This window comes from Mesocricetus auratus, unplaced genomic scaffold (assembly GCF_017639785.1).
Source record: "Mesocricetus auratus isolate SY011 unplaced genomic scaffold, BCM_Maur_2.0 Super-Scaffold_100007, whole genome shotgun sequence".
In the NCBI taxonomy this organism is placed as follows: Eukaryota; Metazoa; Chordata; class Mammalia; order Rodentia; family Cricetidae; genus Mesocricetus; species Mesocricetus auratus.
Genome location: NW_024429191.1, coordinates 83,798,124 through 83,826,007, shown reverse-complemented (window position 1 = coordinate 83,826,007; position 27,884 = coordinate 83,798,124). Strand labels below are relative to the sequence as shown.

Sequence of the window (27,884 nt, the reverse complement as noted above, 5' to 3'; positions counted from 1 at the left end):
ATATATATATACTTCTAATATGAAAATGTCCTGCTTGTTGGTGGTGGTGGCTAGTGCTCAGGAGGCAGAGAGACAAGAGGATCTCTGTGAGTTCAAGGCCAGTCTGATGTACAGAGCGATTTCCAGGACAGACAGCTAGGGCTGTTACACAGAGAAACCCTGTCTTGAAAAAAAAAAAGAAAAGAAAAGAAAGAAAAATAAAAAAAGAAAATGTCCTTATGTTGTACAGTAACACATAATGAAGATACACAGTAAAAATACAAAGAAAGTGAAAACTAAAAATATCTTTTTAGAAAAGGAAAAAAAGACTTAAACGTTGACTGAACGTTTAACACTGTAGGATGTGGAGCATCTTCAACATTTTCAGAATTGATCAATAGTTTGCTTTTATAACTGCCACCATTGAGAACCCATTTCACACAAATCTGTAGTACAAAATGACAGAAGTAGATTTAGGACTATTTTAGAAATGGTTGGAAATTTTCTCCTAATTACAGGGCAAAGGTAAATTAATGACTTTTTAAAAATGAAACTAATGTCAGTGACTCAAACAGCAGGGCTTTTCTTTTAAAAAAATATTTATTTCCTTTGGGATAAGGTCCCAATGGCTTGGAACTTGCTGTGCAAATCACATTGGCCTCAAACTTGAGAGCTGCCTTCGTCTCCCTGAGTGCTGGGATTAAAGATGCAGCCACCAAACTTAGTTCAAACATCAGTTTTTTAAGTCAGACTTTTTTTTTTTCAAGACAGGGTTTTTCTGTATTGTTTGGAGGCTGTCCTGGAACTTGCTCTGTAGACCAGGCTGGCCTTGAACTCACAGAGATCCACCTGCCTCTGCCTCCCAAGTGCTGGGATTAAAGGCATGCGCCACCAACGCCAGCCTAAATCAGACATTTTAATACAATACAATCTAAAGATAATAGTAATTTGATAACATGCTGAGGAATGAGAGTAGGAAAATATTAAAAGTTTTTGTTTCTATAATTAATAATTAAATTAAATAATTATGTTTCTTTTTGTTGTTGGTAGTGGGGGTTTTGTTTGCTTTTTGATACAGTCTCAAGTAACCCAGGTTGCCTTAGAACTTACTGTGCAGCTGGGGATGACCTTTGAACTCCTCTAATTCTCTGGACTATACACTTCTCAAGTTTGGGGATTGTAGGTATGCACCACAATAATTGACTTTAAACCATTATCTTTAGATGATATACAATAAAAATAATGTCGTTCATAGCATAAGCCTAGGCATCTCTATTTTGACCCAATGTTTCAGGCAGTATTAATGACATAGCATGGCATGATAGCATTCAAGGTGCAAAGTATATTCGGAACCAAGAGTGAGGTTGTGCGATGCAGCATGGTTGAGGGCTGCCAAAAACACCTTGGTGTTCAGAGAACTTTCACTCTTGCCAAATCCTCATGACTCCCATATTCAATTATGCAGTCCCATGTGGATTTAAGAAGTTAGGTTCTATTAACAATAGAGGGTACTCAATCCTAGCCCTGGAGCTTTCATTTATGTGTGTGTCTGTCTGTCTTTCTCTGTGTATGTGCTTCTTTTCTTTTTTCTTTTTCTGTTTGTTTTGTTCTGTTCTTTTTTAACTTGTTTTCTAAAGAGAGAAGGCATGGAGTTAGATGGATGGGAAGGTAGAGATGATCTGGGAGGAGATGAGGGAGGGGATAGTCATTAATTAGAATATATTGTATGAAAAAGTATTTTCAAAACAAACAATATGGGGGACTTAAAAGCTAGTCTTAGGTGAAAGATAGAGGGAATAATTTGGACAGTGGAGGCTCAGGTACTGGTACCACATAAAAGAAATGTCCAGTTGATTTTGAGAGAGTAGATCCAGGTAGGGACCTAGGCTCTTCCCTGCCTTATGGTTAGGGCTGGAGAGAGAGGGAGGGGGAGGGAGGGAGAGAGAGAGAGAGAGAGAGAGAGAGAGAGAGAGAGAGAGAGAGAGAGAGAGAGAGAGAGAGAGAGAGAGAGAGAGAGAGAGAGAGAGAGAGAGAGAGAGAGATTCCAAAGGAGCCCCTCCAGATGGAGCAAGGAAACACTGGCTTCTATTGGAGTTAGGAGCATTTACCCTTCCACCCTGAGCTTGGACAAAGCAAAGTGTGGGCATCTGCTTTGCCAGTTTTGTCTCTGGTTAACAAGGATTAGGTTTGCACAGTATGGTAGCAGTGTCACCAGCTGGTGGAATTGAGTCCAGCGACTGCTCCTTCCAGTTTGGTTTCTTCCCAAGGTAATCTTGGGAGAGATCAAACATTGTTTTCAGTGGTATTTCCCCATGGCATTACCTGCTAACCTCACCTTTACCTTGAATTACACCCATTTTACTCCCCTCCCCAGTTTTTCTGCTTCCATCTCTAACAAGTTATCAGCAGTCTGCCTTTTGCTTAATCTGCCCTTCACACAACTCTTTTCTGTACTATTTTCAAGCAAATCTTGCATTCTCCCCCTTATCAGATAAGGTCTCACTAACCCAGGCTGACCTTGAACTTGGAATCCTCCTGCCTCAGGCTCCCAAGTGCTAGAATTACATGTATGTACTACCATGCCTGGCTACCAGTGATTCTTTAAGAAGAAAACTATCTGTGGAACAGGCCATTGCTATAGCTTAGAAGCTGAGCAGCTTCTGAGTTTTTAACCTGGTCTATACCTTAGCAGAAGCTTGACCAGTACCCTGTTATACTGAGTAGATATGAACACAGCCCTAGAGTTTATCTCTTCCTAAGACTAGAAAGCAAGAATGGTTTTTGACATTAATGTTCTTGGCCCAGGGAACCTTCTCTTTCCCACCAATATCCTGTATCTGTTTTTAAAATGTATTTAACTTTATTTTATGTGCATTGGTGTGAAGGTGTCAGATCTCTCGAACTCAGTTACAGACGGTTGTTAGCTGCCATGTGGTTGCTGGGAATTGAATCTGGGTCTTCTGGAAGAGCAGCCAATGCTCTTAACTGCTGAGTCATCTCTTCAGCCCCTAACCCCCTGTATCTTATGATTCAGAGTACATCATCAAACCTGAGGCCTCAAAAAGCTAGAGGACCAGTAGATAAGCCGTAAAGAGCTAGGGAAATCTGCCTCTAGAACTGAGTCCACGACACTGAGTGAACTGTACAGCAAAGATCAGGTTGTGAACAGGAATTCAAACATGGTAATATCCATAATTTATTTTTATAATTGCTAGATTTTAGCAGTGTCTCCTTCCTCTGTTTTATCTGTGACACCATTAAGTGTCTGAAGTGAGCAAAAAAGATAAATGGCTTTATACTGCTGTGCTTTCTGTGGAATATGACATCTTGCTTTGCTGACTGTGTACCTTTGAGGCTGAGTTGGAGTTTCTGGACCCTAATTGTACCTTGCCTGGTTTGTTTCAGTTGAGTGAGTGTCGTGTGCCTTTATTTCCTGTCTCTTGCATCAGTCTGTTTGTGAGAGTGTACTGAGAGGTGATTAATGGGAAAGATAAACATGTGCTTACTGACTGAACGTTCACCCTGTTTCCTGCGGTGTCTTTGGGTTAGTGAGTTGTTTGTTTGCTGCCTGCAGACCACATCTGGTGTGTGTCTCTGTTGTGAACACTGTCTGCTCTTACGAGCAGAGTCAACATATGATAAAGTTTGAAAGACTTGACTTCACAGCAAAATCCCAAATGACAAGAAGATCAGGCAGCTGCCTGTCGTCATGTGCCTCTGGAGTCTAGAACTCTGCATACAAAATCTAGTTTTCTGCCTGGAGTGTACAGCTTAGTTTTAGCTGTGGGTTTTGCTGGGCTGTCTCCTCCTTGAGGTCTCAGATTTTGCGGCCTGCTACTGCTAAGCACATCCTCTCACCACCACTGTACATCCCAGGCAATCAGGCCTATCAGGAGCCTCCTTTTTGGTGCATGCCTAGGAGAACCTTGGAAAAGAGGAATTCAGCCAGATTTTACTGCTGTAAACATGAACTTGACAGAGAGAAAAATGTTTCCAATTTAAAAAGTAATACTGACCTTGTAGAAAATTTAAGAAAAATAGAAAAAGTGAGATTTGCTTATACTTTAAAAAGAACACCATTATTACTTTTGATCTTTCCATCTAGTTTTTTCTGTTGTACTGAAGGTATTCAGTTGTTATATTATAACCTATGTAAATTGCTTCACATGATTACAAAAACATAAAAACTTGTACATGCTTACAGTTTAGGGTTATTAGCACCAGGCATGGTGGTACACAATTTAATCCCAGCACTCAGGAGGCAGAGGCCAGCATCTCTATGTGTTCAAAGCCAGCCAGAGTTACACAGTCAGACCTGTTTCAAAACAAACAACAACAAAATTTTTATTATACTTTTTAAGAGGCCTTAATTTTTCTGCCAAAAAGATAATTTAACCATATCAAAAGTAGTTTCTTCATTTAAAATGTTTTTGTGAATATCTTTGTGTAAATAGTTTTTCCTATATTTTATACTAGATTTTGCGGAAATACAATTAGTGGATCAAAGGGAATCAACACTTGAAGTCTGTAGGATTGCCATAAGCTGCTACAGGGCATCAGTTATGAATCCAAAGTATGACATTTCCTAATGGGAATATCAAGGTATCCAACAACAAACTAATGATTCAGATTTTAGAAATTCCTCTGGTGGGGGGACTGGAGAGAACATCGGTTACTCTTCCAAAGGACTTGGCTTTAATACCCAACATGCATATGGTAATTCACAACCATCTGTAACTCCACTGCCAGGGCTCCAATGCCCTCTTCTGGCCTCTGCAAGCATTTTTTAAAGTATGTGACACAGAGACATACATGCAGGCAAAACCTAAAAATAAAAATTTTTAAATTTTTGTTACACTTATTTATTTAATGTGTGAATGTCTTGCCTGTGTGTGTATATGTACCATGCATGCTTGAAGTGTCCTCAGAAGCCAGAAGAGGGCATTAGATCCCCTGGAATTGGAATTATGGATGCTTGTGAACCTCCATGTGTGCTAGGAGTCCAACTGGGTCCTCTGCAAGAGTAACCAGTGCTTTTAACCACTGAATCCTCTCTCCAGCCCCCTATATCTGGTCTTAGTAAGAATTGTAAGCACTTACCTGTGTGCCTTTGTGTGTATCCTGAAGTGCCCTCTTGTGACTTAGCTAATTGAGGACAGCCTTAGTTGTTGGTACAGCTTGTGAGTTGGCCCTGGGATGCTTCCATGACCTGACATTTCAGAGCCCGTCTGATGATGCTTCTTGTTCTTTTGCACAGATCCAGTCCTGCAGGTCCCAACACACGTGGAAGAGTAAGTTTCCTCATCTCTTTAGTATTTCCTTTTAATTTGCCATCTTATTTAGTCACCAGGTACAAATACATGCACAAGTTTAAAGTGTAGCAAGAATTTTTGAGACATAAAATTTTTCCAGGTGGGTGGTATGTTATCCTTTGTTGGGTGAGGAGGGCAGTAGTAGTAAAAAGAGTTGTGTGGGATGGAATTTTTTTTTTCCCAAGACAAGGTCTCATTATGTGGCTCTAGCTGACCTGGAACTCACTATGGCTATCCTCAAACTCACAGAGATCTGCCTGCCTCTGCTTCCTGAATGCTGTGATTAAAGGCATGCAGCATTATGTCCTGCTACTTGAGACAGGACTTAAGTTGAGTTTTGACGTAAATTCCAAAGTCTGGATGTTTCCTTTTAAATTTTATTTGTTTATCCAGTCTCTTAAAATATTTATTCATTCGTTCGTTCATTCATTCATTCATTCAATGTGTGTGGTTGTTTGCTTGCATGTATGTTTGGGTATCAGATGTGTTGCCTGGTGCCCATGGAGGCCAGAAGAGGGCATCAGAGCTCCTGGGACTGAAGTTACAGATGGTAGTAAGCCACCATGTGGGTGCTGGGAATCAAACCTGGATCCTCTAGAAGAGTAGACAGCTCTTAACTGTAGAACCATCTCCTCCCTTGGATCTCTTTTTGTTCACTGTATTCAGATAACAGAGAGGAAAGGTGAATGTAATCTATTCTTAGAGTGTGTGGTGTTCAAGGGGATGTTGTTGCCTGTAAGAGCCTGAAATGATAGAACAACCCAAGTTGAAAATAGATTCAATAAAGGATTCTTCATGGCACTAATTATAGTTCCATCTTGAATGCATTCTCCTGACAGAGGATCAACCTCCAGTCTTCTGATAGGTTCTCTGATGTCAGGCTTTCAGAGTTTGCTTTGATTGTTGTCATTTAAGAAATTAATGTTTGTTGAAAATGACAAGTAGATATGGGCAACACCAATTTGATTTAGTGGATTACTTTTTAAATTTAAAAAGAGGAGAGGAGAGCTGGAGAGATAGCTCAACAGTTAAGATCACTTCTGGCTTCTACAGAGGATTTGGATTCAATTCCCAGCACCCACATGGTAGCTCACAACCATCCAAAACCCCAGTTCCAGGAGATCCAAAAGGCATATGCATGGTGTATATACATGGCAGGGGAGATGTAGTAGTTGGAAGGGGATGTGGAAAGTGGATATGATCAGAGCATAACATATACACATTTATGAAATTCTCCAAGAATAAATAAGACTACAGATTTGGACTGTTTATACACGAGACTATTGGTGCTAAATAAAAAGTGTTGATGTCCACATACAGTTGACATAGAAGTTGAAAACAGACTTACTAAGCTCTTTTCATTTATCTCATTGTCATCCACAGTACTCTGACCAAAAGACAATTCACTTCTGTGGCTTCATATGACTTTTCCTTCTCAGGTTACTTTTTTCCACTTACATAGAATATGTACCACCATGGGATATTTTATTTTTATGTGGCTGAAGTGAAAGAAGCAGTGGATAAAGTTGTCTTACACACACACACACACACACACACACACACACACACACACACACACACACACACACACACTCATCCCCCATGTCATGGTTTTGCATGATTTTGATCATTGTGGTCTTCTGTTCTGCCTGGGCCCTAGTTTATCCTTGATATTTATTATTCAATTTCTAGGCCTGCTTTCCTCCCAGATCCCAACGATGGCAGTCTGTACACACTTGGAGGCAAGAACAACGAAGGCCTGACGGTGAGAATATTTAGCTTCTTTGTATACTCTGGGTTCTTAACCAAGTCCTTATGTACCTGCATGAGAGACCACCTAGGAGCTTCGTACACACTGCTGAGGATTCTGATTCAGATCATCGGTAAGGGTATGGGCATCAGTGCTTTTTTAAAGCTTCCAACTGGACATTAAGATTTTTTTTTTTGAGCCAGGCAGTGGTGGCGCATGCCTTTAATCCTAGAATTTGGGAAGCAGAGGCAGGTGTGGGAGGCAGAGGCAAGTGGATCTTTGTGAGATTTTTGAGGTCAGCGAGTTCCAGGTACTTCCTGCCAGTCCTGATGATTCCAGGGTGGACCCCCAAGACCTACATGGTAGAAAGAGAGAACCGACTCCTATACATTGTTCTCTGGTCTCCACATATGTGTTGTGACATACATTCAGTCCCCTTCATATTACACACAGATAAGTAAATGTCATAAAAAGTTTAAAAAATATTTCTTAACCCCTCTCATTTCAGAGAGAGGAACTTCCTTTTTAACGGAAGCATGTGGTAGTCTACTGCTGTCTCCACTTGGGATTCTAGACCAGTAGTTCTCAACTTTGATACACATTGTAATAACCTGAGGCATGCTAAAAGATACTGAGCCTCTGGGGCTAAAGAGATGGCTCAGATATTAAGGTCTCTTCCAGGAGACCTAGGTTCAACTTCTTGTACCTACACAGCAGTCCATAGCCATCTGTCACCCCAGTTCTAGGGCATCTGACACCTTCTTCTGTCCACCTCGGGCTCAGCATTCCTGTGATACACAGACAATTTGGGCAGATCCTTATACACATAAAAATAAATAAAATAAATATTTTTTAAAGTCTTAAAAGACATTCTGAGCCTTGCCAGACTTGGTTGTACATGTCTTTAATACCAGCGCTTAGGGCAGAAGCAGGCAGATCTCCATGGGTTTGAGGCCAGCCTGGGTTAGGGTTAGGGTTAGGGTTAGCCAGCACTACATAGTAAGACTAGGCCTACATAGTGAAACCCTATTTATACACACATCATAAGCAACTGAACCTAGATCTCAGTTCTAGAGTTGATATGAGTTATCAGTATTTTTCTTTTAAGTTCTCCAGATAAGAAAATTTAGAAATTAACCCATACAGATGATCATTTGACTTGTACAATGATGATAGTTTGGTGGAGAGGGGTGTGTTTTTTTGTTTTTTGTTTTTTGTTTTTTTTTTTTTGATGGAGGGGTATCTTTTTAATAAATAGGGTATGTCTTGGAGTGGGAATGTGGCTCAGTAGTAAAGCACTTACCTGATACAGGGCTCTGGGTTTGCTTCATAGCACAAGGGGATGAAGATATAAATAGATCAGTGGGATATCTGTGTAGAAATAAGGTATATTGACTGTATACCCATCCACATAAAAATTAGTTACAGACAAGTCACATATTAATAAATGTGAGATGCAAGATAATAAAGCCTTTTATCCCAGCACTTGGGAGACAGAGACAGGTGGATCTATGTGAGTTTGAGGCCAGCCTGGTCTGCAAAGTGAATTCCAGGACAGCTAGGGTTGTTACAGAGAAACCCTGTCTTGAAATCTAAACTTCAGGAGGAAGTAATAGAAGAGCTTCGTCGCCTTAGAATATGTAATAGTTTTAAAACATTTTTATTATACTTATTTGTGTGTGTATACAGCCACTCATTCTGCAGTGATTACATAAGTTAAGGTCAGAGAAGGTGCACCATTTCACCAGCCATAATGATTTCTTAAATAGGACACTTTTAAATATAACAACCACAAATCTAGGGAAAGATTGATTGATACATTGATTATGTTAAAATTGAGAGCTTTTTTTCCTGAAGAAAGGAGGGCACAAATTATTTGTAGTCCACATACCCAACATTTGGGGAAAAAAACAAAACATCCAAACATCCATGTTTAGAAAAGAAAAATCACTTCTCCAGGGGCCAGATTCAATCCCCAGCACTGCAACAACTGGGTGCGGGTACACGTCTCTAATTCCAGCTCTCAAGAGGTGAAGACCAGAGACCAGAGTTAAAGGTCATTGCCATCCTCAGCTACATAGTTTGAGAACAGACTGGATTACATGAGACTCTGTCTCAAATAACCAACCAAAAAGAACTCCTGTGTGTCATTAGAAAAAGACAGGTAATGGTTGGGCGTGGTGATGCACCCCTCTTATCCCAGCAGTGGCAAAGGCAGGCAGATCTCTCTAAGTCTGAGGCCAAATATGCTCTACATAGTGGGTTGGAGACCAGCCAGACTCTCAAAACACCAAAAAAGAAAGAGAGATGAACCTACAGAAAGGTAGAAGAATGTATCTAAATGGTGAATAAATGCATGAAAAGGCATCATTAGGGGGATATACAAATCGAAGTCACAATGCTATCTCCTACCCAGTGTGGCTATGATGACTGGAATTCCTAGCAGAAGAAAGAGGAACCTTGTGTGTGGAGATGGCAGTAGCCAGAGCTCTGTCCACTAGGAGATGCAGGCAAGGCAACTGGCTCAACAGCAATTGCCATAGACCTACAACCCGGTAACACTCTCCCAGGCAGGTACCCAAGACAAGTGGATGATTATGTCCTCCCAAAAGCCAAAAGACATTGTCGTAGCAGGTCTCTACTGCTGTGACCAGGACCAAAAACAATTTGGGAGGACAGGGAACAACTCTCAGGTCACACTCCACAACTGAGGGAAGTCATGGCAGGAGCTCCAGGTGCAGGAACTGAATCAGAAATCATGCAGGAATGCAACTTACTGGTTTGCACTGGTTTCTTTCCTATACACTTCAGGACCACCTGTTCAGGAAGGGCAACTCCCACAGTGGGCAGGGCCCCTCCATATCAGTCATCAATCAAGAAAATGCCCCATAGGCTTTGCCTATAGGTCAGTCTGGTGGAGGCATTTCCTCAATTGAGCTTCCCTTCTAAGTTGACTCCTGCCCATGTCAGGTTGACAAAAAACCAACCAGGATAGATGTTTATTCAACCATACTGCTTGTTATATGCAAAATGTAGAATATAACTAAATACATCAATAATAGAATGGCTAAATTATGATAGTTGTTCAGTTGAATGCTCAGCTGCAAGAGCCAGCAGTCTACAAGTGCATTCAACATGGTTCTGTCTCAATATAGCACTAAGTAAAACATGGCAAACAGAACAGGCCACAAGTGTTCATTTATATACATCTCAAAACCAGGGAAAACTAGATTCTGTTGATTTTGGAGTTAGTATAATAGTTACCTCAGAGTGTTAATAGTGACAAAAGGCCCAGAGGGGACCTCCAGAGAACTAGAAATGTTTTCACTCCGTCTCATAGGGATGTTAGTGACAGATACACTTTCTTGATGCACGTTCGCTATGCTTATGAGTGCCATTCTGATTGTATGTTATGTTTCACAAGGAAGTTTTGAAAGCTCTCATGTGATCTAAGGTGCAGCCAAGGATGCAAAACCTGGTCTAGACTCTTAAGTGGACTTTTGTGGACTTTCAAATGTAAATTTTAAAATTAGCTTTAAAGCTAATACAGAGAAAGGCAAGACTGGGGGTGGACCTGCACGCATTCATCCTCCACACATCTCTGCATTGATTTCTCTCCACATCATGTAAGACATCTTTGTTTTGTTGCTGTTGTTGGTGGTTTTTTTTTTTCCCCCTTGGTTTTTCAAGACAGGGTTTCTCTGTGGCTTTGGAGGCTGTCCTGGAACTAGCTCTTGTAGACTAGGCTGGTCTCGAACTCACAGAGATCCACCTGCCTCTGCCTCCCAAGTGCTGTGATTAAAGGCATGTGCCACCAATGCCTGACCACATCTTTGTTTTAAGTATTTTGTTTGCTAGAAATAGTGTGGAGTGATCAGTATATATAAGTCATCTCATTTGAACTTTTTTTTTTTTTTTTTTTTTTTGGTTTTTGGAGACAGAGCTTCTCTGTATCTTTTGGAGGCTGTCCTGGAGCTCGCTCAGTAGACCAGGCTGGTCTCGAACTCACAGAGATCCACCTGCCTCTGCCTCCCGAGTGCTGGGATTAAAGGCATGCACCACCAACGCCGGCCCATTTGAACTTCTTGTCAGCCTATGGGTGTTGTCCCCACTTTAGAGGTATAGAAACTGAGCCTAGACAAGTCAAAGAATGTACCAAGACCAAAACTTCCAAGATTGGTGTTTGGACTTGAAGAGATATGATTTCCCAAGGATGCTCTCTCAGCTGTGATAGTATCTGTCTTGGAGCACAAAACTCCAGAGTGATTCCAAAAATATCTGGCAAAACTCTAGACATTGTTCCCTCTTGCTGTCATTTTCCTTTTTCTAAGGTTCAGTTTGAATGTAGGAATTATAGGAAAATCCAAGTAGTTAATTAATATGCCTGGCTCTGTTTATTAACACTATCAAGAAATCTTTTATTCCTTGGAGAAAAGGTAGCAGTGTAGTGGAAGCCTAGTAGCGGGTACAGCAGGTATCTGCACAGTTTCAGGGCCCGTTCCGAAAATAAAGTTCACCCAAACAAGCAGTGGCCAAAAAGGCCTGTCAGAGGTCAGCTGTGGGCCCAGAAGAGCAGTTTTATGATGAGATGTGTTGAAACGTTGCGACTTCTTTGAGTTTCTTTTCCGGGCACCTACCATAACTTCCTTTTTATAACCCAAAGGCTCTGTTTTCGGTAGAGAATTACTTACTGAAGAAAACACCAAAACTCAGACCTTTGTGTTGGCCTTGTAAAACCGTTCTCCTTCCCTTAAGCCTTGACCTACTTCTAAGTTGCTTCTCTTCAGCATTAATGGTCCTCCCATGGTAAAAGGCACTGTCCTTCTACTTAGCTTGGATATCTTTGGGTCAGTTTTTGAAGGCAGATTTCTTTCTCCCTTAAAATACCTAAGACTGTGTAGTTTTCCACATTTATGTAATTTTCTCAGAAAAGGCTTGCAGCACCCTCAGGGAATACCTGGCTGGGAGACCCGTGGGACCTGTGCATCCTGTGTCAAATAAATGTGTTGGTGTACAGAGTTCAGAGGCCAGGGAGCCCAGAGGCTGTTGGAAGTAGATGTGGAAACCTAGAACCTCCTCCATAGGTTCCAATTAGAAGCCTCCATCTTGCAGTGCACTTCTCTGTTTTTAGAAGAACTGGGTAACAGAAACAGCATGCTTGGTAAAATTACAGCAATTTCACAAGACTTGGTTAACTTATTATTATTTTTTTTTAAAGAAACTTCCCTTTACCATCCCAGAATTGGTTCAGGCATCTCCATGCCGAAGTTCAGATGGAATCCTCTACATGGGTAAGAATTCCTATTTTCAGCACCAAAAACTTGGTTCTTTTTGACAGTGAATCCTGGAATCTGGGAGAGTTTTGATGAGGAGAGTAGGCTATTGTCACCCTCTTTCAAGTCTTTCTGAGAAAGGTTTCCTTGCCTCAGTTGTGCTTTGGTGTGTTCATGCCAGGATCATTTGGCCAATTAAGAAAGAGCTCTTTCCTCCTGAGGAAAAAATCGACATCTTAATATGGTTACTCATTTAACAAGCTTTTAGCCGCTGGGTTGGCCTACTGCTGCTGTTTCATGATTGCAACATACCTAGCTGCAAATGGATAAAGCTTAAAGTGAATACAATAGTCTGAGCCAAGAAAGGGAAGCCAGGCCCTGCCTATTAATTATAGAGCTTTCTTAGGATTTCCTGCTATCAGAATATTTGGTAAAAGCAGCACTTAGCAGCTTGCCCGAGATACGCTGTCTTCATACCTGTGGGGTCACAGCTTTCAAAGCATTAACTCACCTGCTTTTCTTCAGCACATTGCTGCCAAAATGTCAATGAAACTGCATTGGTAGCACAAAGGAGAGCTGTGTGTATCTTGAAATCCTAGTAGCAATAATAGCCTGTGTTTATATAGCAGCTTTATTTTTGAGGAACTGAAAGTGCCTGTTGCCTATTCATGCCCCTGGAGCTCTATGTGTATTTTCAAGTCTCAAATGCAGGCCGGTTTTTCAGTTTTACGAGAGACACCCAAGCTCCTGCTTCTTTGCATGAGCCTTTCAGAATGAGGAACTCCCAGTCAATAGATTTATAGGAAATGACCAGCAAACCTCTGGGCATGCCCTGAGCCCATATGACCATCTTCTGACTGTGTTACTGTTTTCTATTGGTCTTCCAGTAATTCATAGTCTGTCGTCAACTTAGGGTATTGTATTTCCACTGTCTTTGTGCCATGTCTTAAGTGAGTTCATTGAGTATATTTATGAGCATAATAGTTACTCAATCCACCCATCATAGCTGTAGGTAGATTTTACAGACTGCAGTGGTCCTTGAAGTCACCAGATGTATGTCTCGTAGATGGCAGGTATTAATGGTCATAGTTATTTGGATATAATTTATTCTCTATATTCAGACTTTTTTAATTTTAAAACCTTATTGTTGAGAACAGTTAGGATCCACAAACAAGTTGGTCATCTGTGGAATCTGGTGTGTTACATCTGTTACAGCTAAGTATAGCTGTAGCAAATTCTGGTGCCCTGTGACCTTCTCAGGCATCTCTGTATTCTACTTCCATGGGAACTTGAATGTAGGAAATATCTATTACAGTAGAAAGATATAAATTTCCAGAGACGTGGCTTACAGAATAAAAATGCACACATTACAGTTGACTATGCTGGCCTTCAGATATACCATACTATCTGTACTGTAGACACATATGTTATATATTTTCCTAAAAGTGTCTATGTGACTGTGCTGTCTGCGTGTTTATATTTAATCAGCTGACCAAGGCAAGAGGTATAACCTGTGACCTAGGAATAGTTTACTGGCTAAAGACAAAGGTTGAAATAACTTTAGCCTCATTAGCATCAGTTTATAGCAACTCTGCTGACCAGTCACAGGTACTAGCTAATTATAGTTATGTGCTGCTTCACATGGGCACTAGCTAATTGGTAGGGATGTTGAGGAACATGAATTATAGTTACTAGAAGAACCCTTGTGGGTGCTTGTTTTTATATAGATCCTCATTCGTGGGAAAAGGACAGGCAAGATGTTTCATATTTAAAATAGTTATTCAAAGCAATAAAACCCACCTTGAAAGTTAAGAGAACTTTTTTCATATTATAATTAGATTATAAATTTTAGAGAAATTTTTATGTCAGGATTAGATTATTAAATTAGTATAAGACTCAGTGGCCCAAGCGGTTACTGTGTTCACATTAGCATTTATTTTGTCACTTCCAGAGCACTATAGAAACACCTTTAACATCCTAGGGATTTCAGACCTGTTTCCCAGCACAGGAAAGATCTTGAATGATTAGAACTGCTACCTTGGCAATGCTGATTATTTCCACTTGGGATGAATGTTAACACTGTGTCCATTAACATTCCAGGTAAAAAGCAGGACATTTGGTATGTTATAGATCTCCTGACTGGAGAGAAGCAGCAGACTTTGTCATCAACCTTTGCAGATAGTCTCTGCCCATCAACTTCTCTACTGTATCTTGGACGGACAGGTAAGAAGTGAGCCTTTGTTAAACAGCCTGCCTGTTTCCAGAGTGGATGGGACAAAGCTCCTCCACTGGCCTCTGTTACTGGATTTGTTCTCCAAATAGTGGCCAGAGTTGCCCTCTCCAAGCAACCATCTTTCTCAGACCCTTCAGATCCCAGGGAATGTAGTCTAGACTCCTCTGACCCCCAGAGCCCCATCATGCAGCTGCTGCATTTCCCTCCTTGAAATGTTTTCAACTGGGTCCACTACCTACTGCTCTCAGAATAGCAGTGCTATTTTTAAGGACTCACAGTGGAGTGGCTCTCTCTACCAGGTATGCCTGACTTGGGCACATAAATGCCCTTTCTTTTTCCACAGCTCTGCTCAAATGTCCCCCTCTGTTGAAGCTGTTTTCCTAGCCTTCATGCTCCCGCCTTCCTCAGGGACACTTTATGTTACTCTCCTGTTCTGGGGACACATGTAACAGTTGACAGGCCTGTTATAGCAGCCATCCTCCCTATCAATATTAGTGTCCTCATTTCCACTGTTGGGACTACTTAAGATTGTTCCTTTTCCCATCAAGTAAAGCCTTGCAGGGATATCTGGCTTCACACAGGTGTAAAAACTATGGGTCTCTGGTAGAATTGCAGTAATGAAGGGAGTTTGGACATGCTCTGGCTTTAGATGGAATGTGTGTTCTTAGTCTGTAAAGCCACTGTTTCCATTATCTATTACCATGTAACAAACTGCCTAACTGAGTGTCTTAAAGTATCAAGACATTAAAAAGCCATTTTATTGTCTCTAATTCTTTGACTAAGGAATTAGGAAGGGCTCCACATAGAAATCCTCTCTGCTTTTCATGTTGGAATGACTCATGTCTGGAATCTTGGTTCAGCTCCTTGTAAATTTCCCCCCCACATCCATATGGAAAGCCTGCACTTCCTGACATGATTCCTTCTTGGGCAAAAGTGGATGTTAGAATGCCTCATAAGGTCTTACTTCTGCTTCAGTCATTGATCAAGGTTATTAGACAGGTCCAGAGACAAGGGTGAAGACAAAGACAAGTTTTCACTGAGCATGGTGGCGCACATCTGTAATCTCAGCATGTGGGAGGTAAAGGCAGGAGGATGAGGAATGCAATGCTAGCCTTGCCTGCATGAGAGTGTAAGGCCAGCCCGAGCTGTACGACACTCTATCTTAACAAGCAAATAAGGGGATGGGGAGAAAAGGATCTCTCTCTTGTACCTTTCCTTCATCTACTTGATGTACAGTGACAGGACAAGATGACTGTAATAAAACATTCCCATTCAAAAAGAGAAGAACAAAGGTAGAGGATGTGGCTCAGGGGTAGAGTGATTGCCCAGCATGTGTAGGGTCCTGGGTTTAATCCTGAACACTAGCAAAAACGTGGAAGGGTGCTGATCCTTAGTAATTCTGAATCTAGCCAGGCATTTATATTCAGGCTCTTCTACTCTGGGTTACAGAGCCCAGTTTTACTCCCAGACATTTGTTCCTTACTGTGTTATTCTCAGTAGCTCTTGGTTCTATCCTTTGAGAGAAATGCTTCTTTTTTTCATCAGAAATGGCTAATTTAGGGACTGGCTCAGCAGTCAAGAGCACTGGATGCTCTCCCACAGGGTCTGGCTACAATTTCCTAGCACCCATGTGGTGGCTTACAACTGGAAATCCAGTCCTACAGGGTCGTATATCTTTTTCTGTCCTCCATAACACTGCAGGCATGTGATGCTTAGACATATAGTCAGGTACACATGCACCTAAAAGAAAAATGAACATATATGTGTATGTATGAATGGTTTAAAGAAAAAGAAATGGCTAGTTTTATAGCTTTTTTAATCTGTTTCTTAGTGAAGGTAGGGAGTCTGGAGTCCACCCCTTTTTATTATCTGATTATTGTACTAATATTACTCATTTAAAAACTTGGTGGGTTTCCCATGTGTCAAATTATTGTTAGTTCATTAGATAAAGACCATACCACAAATGTCCATTTGAGATTGTGAGAGTGCCCTGGCCAACATTCTTATGACTCTTAACTAGAAGAGGGGCCTCGATGGTATCACCTTAAATCTTTCTGAGGGCTCGGGTTTTATAGACTCTCCTGAGTTTGATTTTAACCTTGACCTGGGACTTTTTTCCTCATGCTCATAACTCTGAACTTCCCTTTTATTTTTTTTTGTTTATTTTGGTGGGTTTTGTTTTTTGTTTTTGTTTTTTGAGACAGAATTTCTCTGTGTAGCCCTGGATGTTCTAGAACTCATTTTGTAGCCCAGGCTGGCTTCAAACTCAAAAGAGATCCATCCACCTGCCTCTGCCTCCCAAGTTCTGGGATTAAAGGCATGAACCACCACCACCCAGCCAGAACAATTTATTTACCTACCTACCTACCTACCTACCTACCTACCTACCTACCTACCTACCTATATCTAGGACATGATTTCTCTGTGTAGCTCTAGTTGTTCCGAAACTCTCTTTGTAGACCAGGCTGGCCTGAAACTCACAGAGATCCACCTGCCTCTGCTGCCCAAGTGCGGGGCTCTGAACTCCCTTTTCTGACATATGAGTCTTTTCCCCAGCAGACAGTGGTGGCGCGTGCCTTTAATCCCAGAATTTGGGAGGCAGAGGCAGACAGATCTCTGGTCTACAAATCGAGTTTCAGTACAGTCAGGCTGCACAGAGAAACCCTGTCTCAAAAGCCAAACAAATAAACAAACAGTCTTTCCATCTGGGGAGTCTGTCCTGTGGGTGCCTTTTCTGTCTTCCAAGTTCCTGCAAGCAGTAGCCTTACTAATGTGTCTGCTGTATAAGCTCATGACAGGGCTACCCCTTTTCAGCTTCCTATAGTGGTTTCCTCACTCTTCTGTCACCTTCTGCCACCACACCCCAAAGTCAGTGTCAGGTTTTTTAGGTTTTTGTTATGGTACCATCTTACTTCTAGGCACCCATTTCTAATATCACCTATGTATTACTCTGTAATTAAGAACCCTGAAATTTAATGGCTAAAAACAGCCATTGCACAACTAATGATTCTGTGAACTATAGGTTTCAGAGCACAGCAAGGGTGACTTGGTTCTGCCAGGTTCACTCTTGTGTCTGAGACTTTAGTCTCCCACATGGTCTTTCCCTTTCCACATGGATTGTCTTAATGCAATTTAGTGAAAACTTTTTGTTGTAACTATATAGAACCTTCGTAGGGTCTACAGCCTCTCCATGGTAACCAATTGGTCTGTATTCTCCAGAATATACTATCACCATGTATGACACCAAGACCCGAGAACTTCGTTGGAATGCCACCTATTTTGATTATGCGGCCTCACTGCCCGAGGATGATGTGGACTATAGTAAGTGTACCCAATGAAAGGACACTCAGAAAGTTAGGCTGGCACCTTCTACATATCCACATATAGAAATGATCTCTCCAGAAAGCAGGTTGGTTTTTTTTGTTTGTTTGTTTTTTAAAGTAACCCTTCATCACCAAGTTCTGGGTTTTTCATAGGCTTGTGATGATCGCTTTACCCAGAGAGAAGATAAGGTACATATTTTGAGTGCCTGTGTATCACAGAAGGAATTTACTACCAACATATGGGCAATAGAATTAAACGTTAGCATGTACCATCAATAGCCGCATCAATAAGGCCACTGTAGGAGAATGGAGAGATGGCAAAGAGTACTTGTTGCTCTTGCAGAGGACCTAAGTTCAGTTCCTGCATATGGTAACTTATAACTGCCTGTGACTCCAGTTCCAGGAGATCAAATGCCCTCTTCTAGTCTCCATGGACACCAGACACACATGTAGCACGCATAAATATATGGTACACATAAATATATTCATGCAGGTACTAACTTGTACTCATAAAATAAATAAAAGTTAAAAATCTTGCCAGGCTGGGCATGGTGGCACAAACCTTTAGTCTCAGTACCAGGGAGGCAGAAGCAGGCAGATCTCTGAGTTTGAGGTTAGCCTGGTCTACATAGTGAGTTCCAGGAAAGACAAAGATATAGAGAGAGGCTATCTCAAAAACAAAACAACAAAAATCCTGCCTAGCATACATAAGTCCCTGTGTCTAATCCCTGGTACCACAGTAAGAAAAAGAAGGCCACTTTTAAATGTGGCTCATATTCTAATTACTTCTCTAGTTTTAACATTCTGTAACTCAGATGATAACCCTGCAACCTAAGTTTATTATCTTAACACTGGTATCTGAAAGTTTAATGATTCTTTCTGTCTCAGGACCTCACATATTTTATCTCTATGTGGCTATTTGTGGGGTCAGATGCACACAGGTCTGACTTTTCAGTTTGAGTCACAGGTTTTAAATGACTGCTCTGAAATGTCAGGTTTGTAGACACCCACATTGACTCCTTTCCCCTTAGCATTTACTCTTACTTATTGAGTAGAATAGTCTTTAAAAATGGCAGGAAAGTGGGAAATAAATCTATTTTATATTTATAGGTCAGGCATCTCTCAGTGTCTTGATATTGAAGAGCTCATTGGAAACCATTGAACTCTTGTGACCTGAGAATATTCCAGAACTCTCCTCTTCAATGAAATGACTGCAGCTTGCCAAGAAAGTAGAGGACATAGTTGCAGGATGTGGTTGACGTGCTTTGTTTGATCTTTACAGAGATGTCCCACTTTGTGTCCAATGGTGATGGACTAGTGGTAACTGTGGACAGTGATTCTGGGGATGTCTTGTGGATCCAAAACTATGCCTCTCCTGTGGTAGCCTTCTATGTCTGGCAGCGGGAGGGCCTGAGAAAGGTGATGCACATCAATGTCGCTGTGGAGACTCTACGCTACTTGACCTTCATGTCTGGGGAAGTGGGGCGCATCACCAAGTGGAAGTATCCATTCCCCAAGGAGACAGAGGCCAAGAGCAAGCTGACGTGAGTTGGAGGAGTTGGGACAGATCAGGCAGCCAAGGACAGCCATAACCCCTGCATTCTGGGACTGCTGCAGTGTAACATACCCAATACTAGAGGAGGTCAAAGGGTGGGCAGACATCTCTGAGATGATGTAGGTCATCAAGAGTTAACACTGGCTTGTTTTTTTTTGTTTTGTTTTGTTTTGTTTTGTTTTTGTTTTTCAAGACAGGGTTTCTCTGTGGCTTTGGAGGCTGTCCTGGAACTCACTTTGTAGACCAGGTTGGCCTCGAACTCACAGAGATCCACCTGCCTCTGCCTCCCGAGTGCTGGGATTAAAGGCGTGCGCCACCAACGCCCAGCCACTGGCTTGTTTTTTAATCCTGACTCAGTGGTGCACACCTTTAAACCCAGGGGGGAGACAGAGGCAGGTAGATCTCTGAGTTTGAAGCCAAACTGGTCTACAGAGTGAGTTCCAGGACTACATAGAGAAACCCTGTATTGAAAAACAAGCAAAGTACCCAAAACACTGGCTCATTTGGGAACCTCAGAATGTGAACCATGAGATACTCCTCAATGCTTCCAACTCTGTGTCTCTCTTTGTGAGTCTGTGTTATGCTTATGGGTTTTGAGAGAAAGTCCCATTATGTATCAAATTTATCATTCTTTCTACCTCAACCTGAGTGTGATGGATTACGGTGTGTGCCTACCTGTACTTCTTGAACATTAACTATAAAACATGAGTGGGAGACTGTAGTAGAAGACTGCATATTTTTCCAGGTGGTGGTGACGCATGTATTTAATCCCCGTAGATTAGGAGGCAGACGTAGGAGATCTTTGTGAGTTTGAGGCCAGCCTGTTCTACAGTGAGTGCCAGAACAAGGCTCCAAAGCTACACAAAGAAACCTTGTCTCAAAACAAAACAATACAAAACAAAAAACAACAACAATAAAAAAAGAAGACTGTGTATTTTAAGTTTTTTATTGTATATCATACTTATTTTAAAAATTGTGGGGGGAGTGTTAGAGTGATGTGATTGAGACTTAGCAGGCTTGTGTTGTTTATTCCTACCTGGTTAAAGCCTGTCAGTCACTTAATACACCAGGCCTTGCCTTCCTACTTTATAGATTTGTGAGGAAGTTCAAATATGATCATATATGTGAAAGTGTTGTCTGTCTGTAGTGAAGCACCATTTAGGTGGAAGGTATTAGTTGGAAGAAGTTTGGGTAATTTCATAGATGGCGGATCCACCAAGGCTCCTGAGAGTAGCAAGCATGAGGATGTGTAGGTACAGCTCCCACTGTCTTCACGCTGATACTAGACAGGCCTCTGAGATGTCTGAGGTAGGTTACCTGAGCAGATTACCAGAAAATATCACTCAGTTTAGATTGGAGTTTCCTTTCTTTCTCTTTTTTCTTTTTTGTTTTCTTTATTTGAGATGGGGTCTCAGGAGCCTAGGCTGGCCCCAAACATAATATGTGTACTAGGATTATGGGCATGCACCACCCTCCTGCTTTATGCATCTCAGCATCTGGGATGGAGCAGTTGCCCATTCCTCTGCAGACCCCGTGGTATCCTCAGAAAGCCCATGGCAGCATGGGGCCCTTGCTCAGGGTCACCTGGGAAACTGTCAGTGGGTGCTGAGCATTGGGTCTCCCGCTGGTCATCGATATAGCCCTTCCCTAGGGCTATACTGGACCCAGTGAAGTCCAGCCCTGGCACTTTGCAGGTGAGGAAAGTGAGGCTTGCCATTCTGCAGGTGACGGGTGAAGCTGGGGCCTGAAGTCTACTGTCCTGTCACCCTGCAGTACCCTGCCACTTTGCTAGTCTCTGTGGGAACTGCGTGGTCCATGGGAGGGTAATACTTGAGTCTATAATTGTGATCTCCTAGAAGACACACTTCGTGAGTTTGGACATGAAATGATTTCAGAATGCATGTTTCTGGTTTTTTTCAGGCCTACCCTGTACGTTGGGAAGTACTCCACTAGCCTCTATGCCTCTCCCTCAATGGTGCACGAGGGGGTTGCTGTAGTGGTGAGTCAGCTGTGGGACCCAAAGATGCCGTTTCTCTACTGCTTTTGTTCCTTTTTAGCAACAAGTGACCTTGAGTTATATGTGAACATCTGGTTAAGAAGAGGAAATGAGCTGGGTGGTAGTGGCGCACAGGCAGGCAGATCTCTTGAGTTTGAGGCCAGCCTGGTTTACAGAGCGAGTTTCAGGACAGCCAGAGCTACAGAGAAACCCTTTCTCAAAAAAAGAGGGTGAAATGTAGAGCTGAAAGAATCATGAGCAGCTTCTGTACATCCACATTCCACTTTGAAAGCAAGATAGTTGACAGAGCACATATACCCCATGGCTTTGTGTTCAAATCTAAACTCCCCAGGCTTTTTTCAAGGTAATCCTACCATGTCTTTGTACCACTCTGCTGGGTTTGGGGAGTGACATGGTCCAGATAAACACATCTTCTCCACAATCCCCAAACTTCCCTGTTCTTCTTTCTCTGAGCCTGTTGCTGGTTTCTCACTTCCCTTTTCCTGCTCAGTCCCCTCCATCCTTTGTGACCTCTCCATGCCTCCCCTGACTACCAGCCTGCTTTGAGCTCTCACTGAGTGTCTGCAACATCACACTCCCGGCCGCTTGTTCTGATTATCTACTATCTAGGCTGGTTGTTTATACATTGTCTGCCCAGTGAGTTGATTGGCTGCTTTTACAGTGGGGTCACTCCTGCCTCTATCAGCTCATCGGTGTCTCGTTTATTCCACATTGTCAATGGCATCATTTGTGACTAGTACATTTCCCCTCTTTTTCTTCCATATAGTCTCATATAGTTTCATATAATTTCTAATAGTAGCTTCTTGGAGTTCTATATACATATTCTTCCTGGTTCTCAGTACCCAAACATAAGAATCTGGAAAGGGCCAGACATGAGAGTACATGCCTGTAATTCTAATACTTGTGAGATGGAGACAGAAGGATCTGGAGTTCAAGTCTAGCCTAGGCTGCTTAAGTCCTATCTCAAACAAAAATCTGAAAAGGTGTCAGTGTAACACCTTGTAACCTGAGAGGAGGTGGGGGGAGCTTCCCTTGCCTGGTCCCAGGACCAGAATCACAGTAGTCTCTTTAGAGCTAAGAGGAAGTGATGCACTCTCCAGCTCATGGCATCCCATCTCCTCAGCCACGAGGCAGCACTCTTCCTTTGCTGGAGGGTCCCCAGACAGATGGTGTCACCATTGAAGACAAAGGAGAGTGTGTGATCACCCCCAGCACAGACCTCAAGTTTGACCCTGGACTCAAAGGGAAGAGCAAGCTGAACTACTTGAGGAATTACTGGCTTCTCATAGGTAAGAGCTGCTCTTTGCTGGTAACATGCTGCCTCCTGGTGGGCAAAAGCCGGCCCTGCTGCTCTTCATTCATTCATTGATTGTGTGCTCTGTCCATCTGAAGATGGCTTAGATCTGGGAATGTTTTTACTTCCAAGAGTTACAGAGTTCCAGGTTAACCTTATCAGGTCTCCATTGCAGTTTCTCTAATGTTCCAAGATTCAAATACATGGTGTAATTTTCAGGCCTAGAGTGTCTGCTCCCTAGTCTCACTGTGACCACGTGAGGTAGGTATCCCATTCTATAATGAAGAACACCAAGGCTGTTCATATGGAATATGAATGAATGTGGGTAAGAGGCTGGAAAGGGCAAGTTTGAAGACCCATGATTATTAACAGTTGTGAAATAAAAGACAAGATTTATGCAATATGAAGAAACCATAATCAACGGCCATGAAGAATCTGGGCTGTTCTTGGGCCATCACACAGTGATCCTCGGGGAGTTTCTTCTTCTCAGTCTATTTTCATATTGTTGTGAGACAGAAAACAATCTCACTCACCATGTTTCTCAGGCTACCCTCCAATCATTTAGCCTCTACAAGTGCTAAGCCTATAGGTGTGCACTGACTTGCCTGACTTCTTTACCTCTTTTCGTACTATTTTCCCCTTGCTGAGGAGGGAACGGGTCTTAGGCATGCTGAACATGCCTTGACTTTGGGCTACACCCTGGCCCTTTTTTCTTCTTCCCATTGTTGTTGCCATCACTAATGACCCTGAGGTTGAATTAGAGGCCTTGCTACAAAGATAAGAGGTTGAGCTGATATCCCAAGGCATAAGTGTTACAAACAAAGGCAGAAGTGTGGGGGACTGCTCTGACAAATATCCCAAGTAATTAGAGCAGGATAGAGTTTTCTTGAATCATATCTTTCTTTTATGTGCCTCCCCATGCACCAACAAAATACACACCAATTCTGATGACCCAGCCTCAATGATGTGAGAGATGGGGTGAGTCCCAGCAGGCTAGAGTAGACGTGGGTAGCTAGGAGAGTGTGGGCCCAGGGAGCAGCAGCACCTGCCAGGCAGTGGGTCAGGACCAGAGTATGACCAGTCAGGAGCTGGACAGGGAAAACTGGTTGTGCTTAAGCTCTGATCACTCCATTTGCAGGTCTTCTGGAAGACCCTGTTGTTTGTCCGTTTTGATTCTCTATAGCTGTCTTTATAGTATTGTTGTTATCCAAATAAGGAAAATAGCACAAGAATTCCACCCTTTCTTTACAGTAGTAGTTTGGGAAAGCATGCATGAATGGACCCACACTGAAGGGAGGGGGAAGCTAATTGAGCCAAGGTCATTAAAATTATAAGGACACTTAGTTTTTTTTGTTTTGTTTTTTTTGTTTTGTTTTTGTTTTTCGAGACAGGGTTTCTCTGTGGCTTTGGAGGCTGTCCTGGAACTAGCTCTTGTAGACCAGGCTGGCCTCGAACTCACAGAGATCCACCTGCCTCTGCCTCCCAAGTGCTGGAATTAAAGGCATGCGCCACCAACGCCCGGCTGGCACTTAGTTTTATATACCAATTAAGACTCCATAAACGCCTGACAATGGTTAAGAAGTGACACAAAGGAAATGTGATGAAAGTACTAAAAAAAATGTACAAGAGAATTCTCCATGGCAGAATTGCAAAATGAGATCCCTTTAAAATTAGATCCCTTTAAAACCCCTGTAAATTGTCAAGAGTGGGGCAACTATGAAGCCTAATAAAGTTCCAAGAGGTAGGTAAGTAAGGATCTCACAATTCTGAGGTCCCCTTTGAGGAACTCTGTAGCTGATCAGCTGAAATCAAGGCGGCAATGGGAATAGTAACAGCCTTCTCATAGACCAGGACTGCTAGTTGTACCTGTCAAGATACAGCTTTGTTTCTAAGCCCACCTGCAGATTCATCTTGAAGATAAAATGAATCTGTTTAAACCAAAAGGTGTGGTCTGTTGTTGCTGTTTCCCACCCCAGCAGTGGCAATCAAAAAAGATACCTCATGTTAACCTGTGGTCTATACACACAACCACAGAAAAGAAAAAAATTGCAGCATGAAAAACCTGAATCAAGCTAAGAGCTGATCCCATTGGGAGACCAGAAAGGAGGGAAACTGATGGGGTGTTTCCAGCCTGTGAAGGAAACCATTTCATATTAAAGCTAAACAGATTCTCAAGCCCTGTGATATGAAACTCCAGTTCCTTATTTTGGCTGCTTTGTTTCTTTTATTGCACACACTAGATTTGGAATGGAGGTGTGCCAAATGTCAGGTAGCCATGAAATAGTATGTACAGAACAGTGAGCATGACTCTGCACCCATCCTGCCCGTCCAGCACCCACTTCCTCTCATTCTGTCACAGTTGCTCACCATTCCTTTAGGTGGAAGCACAGGTGTAGCTCAAGGAGGGGCAGAGCTCTGCCTGAGCAACTGAAGTGCACAGAGGGGAGCTTGGGAGCCCTACTAGACTGATGCTACTGGAAAAAGCAGCGAAAGAACTTGAACTTGGCATGAAGCATCATGCTGGTTCCTAAGTTGAGGGCATGCGTCCACACAAGCCTTGCTTTACAGTGTATACCCAACATCCTAACAAAGACATAAGGCTTCTTATTTGCAGAACAAGCAGAATACTGGGCTGGAGAGGTGGCTCAGTAGTTAAGAACTCATATTGCTCTTGCAGAAGACCCAGGTTTGATTCCTAGCACCCATGTAAGTGGCTCATGACCACCCGTGATTCCAGCTTCAGGGGGATCTGTCACCTGTTCTTGGCACTGTACATATCCACACACATGCATGTAATTAACAATATGTTTGTTTTGTTTTTTCAAGACTGCGTTTCTCTGTAGCTTTGGAGCCTGTCCTAGAACTGTAGACCAGGCTGGCCTTGAATTTACAGAGGTCTGCCTCTGCCTCCAGAGTCTCTCAGTGGCCTGGAATTCACTGATTCAGCTACGCTAGCTAGCCAGTAAGCTCCAAGGGTCAATCTGTTTCCATCTCCCATTGGATTACAAACACACACCAACTTACATGAGTTCTGGTGATCAAACTTGGATTCTCATGCTTTCACAAGCACTTGACTGACTGAACTGTCAGTCACAAAATTTCTATGGCGAGTGCTGTTTTTTATTCTTGTTTGTTTGGGTTTCATTATGAAGCTCTGACTAGCCTGGAACTCGCTGTGTGCACCAGACTGGTCTTAAACTCACAGAGACCCAGCACCTCTGCCTTCCAAGTGCTGGGATTAAAGGTGTGTGCTACTACATCCTGTATGACTTCTGTTTCCATGCTAATCCTCTAGTTAGCTGCCTTTCTCTCTTTCTCACTGTGTAGCTATGCGATTGCATTGTAGGACAGACCCCCTCGGTACGTAGGGACTGTTGCTGAAATTTTGTCTTGAGAACTACCACTTCTGGAGAACAGTTCTCCTTAAAGGTTTCTTTCCTCTTATAGGACACCATGAAACTCCTCTGTCTGCATCTACCAAGATGCTCGAGAGATTCCCCAACAACCTGCCCAAACATCGGGAAAATGTGATTCCTGCTGATTCGGAGAAAAGGAGCTTTGAGAAAGTGAGTGAGGAAGCGAACTGATGGCACTAGCTTTTCCTGTCTGGTGTTAAGGGGTAGATTAGAGCCTCAGCTGGTCCATCCCAGCTAAAGAGTCAATCCCAGCATTAAGGAACCGTTCGAAACTATTCACAGACGTTCTCATAGCAGACCTTGTCCTGAAGCCTGAGAGAACAGAATGGAAAAGGCCTCTGAGGAGAAGCTGGGAGCTTCAGTTGAAAATCCCTAAGCACTCAACTTGGTTAATTCTCCTCCATCTCCTCTGCTCGTTCTTTCTTTTTTTTTTAATAGTTTATTTTTATTTTATTTGCAGTGGTGTTTTGCCTGCATGTGTGTCTGTGTGAGGGTGTCAGATCTTGGAGTTACAGACAGTTGTTAGCTGCCATGTGGGTGCTGGGAATTAAACCTGGGTCCTCTGGAAGCATAGTCAGTGCTCCTAACTGCTGAGCCATCTCTCCAGCCCCCCTCTGCTGGTACTTTCTATTGTCAATTCCTGGTCAGGTTTTGGAGGGTTGGGGAGACTTTTTTCCTGGCCTGCATGGCCAGCAAAGGGAATTTGGAGGTTGTGAAGACCTTGGTGAGCCAGCTATTCTGTCCTGGAACTCCTACAGCTCTGCTAAGTGGGGAGGGGTGATGGAGAAGTGGCCCAGACTCGGGGAGGGTTTGAAGAACAAGAGCTGCTGATATGGGCCATCTGTAGTATAACAAATCACTTGAGAGACTTAGTTTTCGTTTGTTTGTTTGTGTAGTACTCCTGGTGGTTGTGAGCTGCCTGATGTGGGAGCTGGGAACCAAACTCAGATCCTCTGCAATAACAGTACAGGATTTGACCACTGGCTACCTCTTCAGCCCCACAACTGTATTTTTAAATACTCATGAGCAGTTAATATCTAAATAAATGTTGTCCGTTGCCGTATTCTCAGCCACTTGCTACATATCTCACGTACTGTGAGATGCACTGTAAGGGAGGCATGAACAAAAGAGGTACCTGGATGAACTGGGAGAGCAGATGGAAGGGGAGAGAAGGGCATCCGAGGCTGATGGTTGCAGGAGAGAGTATAGTGATATAAGCATGTGGAGAAGCCAGTGTGCAAGGCCAGGAAGCTGTGTGTTAGCTTTGTTGGACAAACAGTGAACACTAGCTGTTTGAGTATAGATCAATGGTTTTTCTAATCTGTTCCAGGAAATCTCTGAGATTCTGAGGAACTTGTAGAGAAGCTACATGCTTATCTGATTTAATTTGGAGCTTCTAAATGGGCATTTCTTCCCACCCTTTACCCCCTTTGGTTTTTCAAGGCAGAGTTTCTTTGTGTATCCCTGGCTGTCCTGGAACTAGCTCTGCAGACAGGCTGGCCTCGAGCTCACAGAGATCCATCTGCCTCCCAAGTGCTGTGATTAAAGGTGTATGTCATCAGTGCCCAGCTAGCATTTATTTAATAAAAGCATCCGATACTCTACCCTAACTTTGGAAAAATATTAGAATTCTTAAATTATTTTAGTTTGGGAGTTACTTAAAATTTAAAAACAACCTAAGGAAGTGGCTTTATTGCTTTGTTAGCTATACTAGGTACATACCAACACAGCT

General features: G+C 42.5%; 1 protein-coding gene across 2 annotated transcripts in view; it reads left to right on the top strand.

Annotated features, from left to right (window-relative positions):
* The window catches only part of Ern1 (endoplasmic reticulum to nucleus signaling 1), a 91,066-nt gene that overhangs the window by 45,336 nt on the left and 17,846 nt on the right, over positions 1 to 27,884 (top strand). For both annotated transcript variants that reach the window (XM_040749950.1, XM_040749951.1), the window contains exons 3-11: positions 5,237 to 5,270; positions 6,984 to 7,056; positions 12,260 to 12,332; positions 14,415 to 14,537; positions 17,767 to 17,868; positions 19,153 to 19,414; positions 21,346 to 21,424; positions 22,566 to 22,731; positions 26,184 to 26,302. In XM_040749950.1, the coding sequence (XP_040605884.1) occupies positions 5,237 to 5,270; positions 6,984 to 7,056; positions 12,260 to 12,332; positions 14,415 to 14,537; positions 17,767 to 17,868; positions 19,153 to 19,414; positions 21,346 to 21,424; positions 22,566 to 22,731; positions 26,184 to 26,302 (1,031 nt within the window). The remainder of the gene's footprint in view (positions 1 to 5,236; positions 5,271 to 6,983; positions 7,057 to 12,259; positions 12,333 to 14,414; positions 14,538 to 17,766; positions 17,869 to 19,152; positions 19,415 to 21,345; positions 21,425 to 22,565; positions 22,732 to 26,183; positions 26,303 to 27,884) is intronic.